This window comes from Micromesistius poutassou (genome assembly GCF_964030765.1).
Source record: "Micromesistius poutassou genome assembly, chromosome: 5".
NCBI lineage: Eukaryota > Metazoa > Chordata > Actinopteri > Gadiformes > Gadidae > Micromesistius > Micromesistius poutassou.
In genome coordinates this window covers 4,996,440-4,998,957 of record NC_140275.1, presented here as the reverse complement: position 1 = coordinate 4,998,957, position 2,518 = coordinate 4,996,440, and the positions used below count along the sequence as shown (strand labels likewise).

At 42.9% G+C, this 2,518-nt stretch overlaps 1 protein-coding gene across 1 annotated transcript; it reads right to left on the bottom strand.

The window, feature by feature from the left end:
• Positions 1–210: 210 nt before the first annotated feature.
• Positions 211–2,241, bottom strand: rpl35 (ribosomal protein L35). Its single transcript, XM_084468575.1, has 4 exons — positions 2,190–2,241; positions 1,335–1,471; positions 684–765; positions 211–404 (listed from the first exon to the last, which is right to left on the bottom strand). Exons 1-4 carry the CDS (start codon positions 2,190–2,192, stop codon positions 255–257), a joined length of 372 nt encoding a protein of 123 aa, XP_084324701.1. The 5' UTR covers positions 2,193–2,241; the 3' UTR covers positions 211–254.
• Positions 2,242–2,518: the final 277 nt, after the last annotated feature.

Sequence of the window (2,518 nt, the reverse complement as noted above, 5' to 3'; positions counted from 1 at the left end):
GGCAATAGTTTATAGGCCCGGGATTGTGTGCATAAGGACCATTTCAGGTCTTCCTTTGTACATTTACTAACTAAAACTCATCCAACTCTACCCGATCAGAGTTGCTGGGCAAATAGGGGGCTCCCTGAGCCCCTAAACAGCTTGGGAGTCAAAATTAAATGGGACGTCCCAAACTAGCAACAGCCATCACTTGCGAATAACAAGACAGAATCAGAGTCTTTTCATTTTTTTATTGTAGCAATTGAGAGAAACCTTTAAGCCTTGACTGCGAACTTGCGCACAGCGTAAAGAAGGTCCTTGCGCTGCTGCTTCTTGGTCCTCAGACTACGCTCCTGTTTGGTGAGCTCGCGACGCAGAGCTCGGGTCTTCTTGGGTCTGAGGTCCAGGGGCTTGTACTTCTTGCCCTAAAGCAGGAACACCATTTTTGTCAACAGATGATGAGTTATACGGTGCAGGTTTAATCATTCTACATACAATTTAAGGGGCTATGAATCAGGCTGTATAAAAGGTTTCACATTTAACAGGAGAAAAAAAATAAAGCATTTGTAGGCCATTAAAAGATATAAACAAATAGTCCTCTGGTCTCAGTCTTTTGGTAAGCGGTTATTCATCAGAAAAATCAGCTCAAAAGTATCATCTCAGACCAGAAGTAACAACATCTTTAGACCCGCCTCTCATCTCACCTTGTAGAACTTCCTCAGGTTCTCCTTTTGTGTCTGGTTGATGACGGTCAGGACTCTGGCGATGGACTTGCGGACAACGCGGCTGAAAGGAACAGAAGGCAGTTTTGAATTTCATAGTCTACCACTCATCGTTTATTGATTTGTGTAGCTTGCATATTTTTGTATCCTCTTCATCACTGGAATGACCCTAGTTGTCCTGCACTTTTGCTGTGACATGATTATTACCCATCTGCGATATAATGATCAGCACACCCTTAAACGACCAAAATTAATTAAAAGAGTACGAGTTTAGTTAAAGGAACATTACACCATAATGTTCCTTCTTCCTAAAATACTTTCTATGATCTTGCCCACATGTTTAGCAAAACTTCGACAAGTGATACCCAGGTTGGACAGAGCTCTTTGAAGCCCGTGTGAAACAGTTCAGTCACTGCCGATGAGCCACAAGACATCACCAAACAGTTATGGGTTGAGGAACATGGCAAAAAGATTTAATAACACCATAAATAACATTGGTCATCTTGTGTCTCAGTCTTTTGGTAAGCGGTTATTCATCAGAAACATCAGCTCACAAGTATCATCTCAGACCAGATGCCAAAACAGAAACTCAGGTTCAATCCGTATCAAGTATGCCCCTAAACAGACACTTACATCTTGGAGAGCTTGGAGGCTGCTCCACCGGTGACCTTTGCGACGCGGAGCTGCGACAGCTCGTTCTTCAGGTCGTCCAGCTGCTTCAGCAGCTCCTCCTTCTTCTTGCCCCGCAGATCTCGAGCCTTGATCTTTGCCTGAGTATAAAACGTCAAAGTGTTACAAAGTACAGGACCTTAATAATCCAAAATAAATTAAGTTGTGAATTGGAAGGTTCGTTTTAAAATAAACCACTGGTCATCTCATGTCTCAGTCTTTTGGTAAGCGGTTATTCATCAGAAACATCAGCTCAAAAGTATCATCTCAGACCAGATGCCAGAAGGGGACTTATATTTCCCGCATTGTAACACACGATTGACATAGACTTTACGTATCAAGTAAAGGGTATATTTAACCAATAAGTACTATTCTGAGTTATTTAGTGACATTAGGCCTAAAAGTGCTCCTCAGGCAGTGAGCCCCCAGTGGTTCGGGAACCACCGCTTTAAGAGCCCATCCATCTGGACCAAAGCAGAGGTCCGGCTCAACGTCAGAAAGCTCTGGTTAACACCATTAACATGACCATTTAATACGTACAGTTTAAGCACATCATCATATTATAGTCAATATAGACATAATGCGGATCATCCGCATGGCTGTATGGGAGTCGGCTGCACACGGCCCAAACCGATACACGACCGCGTGGATTGGACTGATTAACGTTTAAAACCCATATTCTACGGAGCTAGTCGAGGTAAATTCACATAAGCGACGACCTAACAATCTTAGTCGAAAATTTTTGCACAAACCACTCCATTTTGATTTACGAATAACATGTAAATGTGCCGTTTTTCCGCGAGGAGACATTTCTCTCACCATGTTGCTCCTCGCTGCCCTGTTGGAAAGACCGGATGTGGTGCGCGGTGAGAAGAAGTATCTTCCGGCAAGGGCGGGGCTTATCTCCACCAGTGAGAACACTGCCCCCTGGCGTCACGGAGGACCTAGCAGTAATAATACTAATACAGCACATCGTCATAAACATCAATGAGTGTTAAATCAGGAATGCCAAACCAATGAGGTGTTTTTATGGAGCATTAAATAGAAAAGTGGAGGAACAAATATGAAAAATAGAGTACACTTAACTCTAATGAGTGCATTTGTCACAGAATATATGAATGCGTTTAATAAAGTCAAGGTCAAGAAAA

What these genes read in the sequence shown, in the direction of transcription:
- rpl35 (XM_084468575.1), bottom strand. An exon ending in GCCTCCAAGCTCTCCAAGAT is followed by an intron (nt 766 to 1,334) that starts GTAAGTGTCTGT and finishes TGTTCCTTTCAG; the next exon opens with CCGCGTTGTCCGCAAGTCCA. An exon ending in ACCTGAGGAAGTTCTACAAG is followed by an intron (nt 405 to 683) that starts GTGAGATGAGAG and finishes TTCCTGCTTTAG; the next exon opens with GGCAAGAAGTACAAGCCCCT.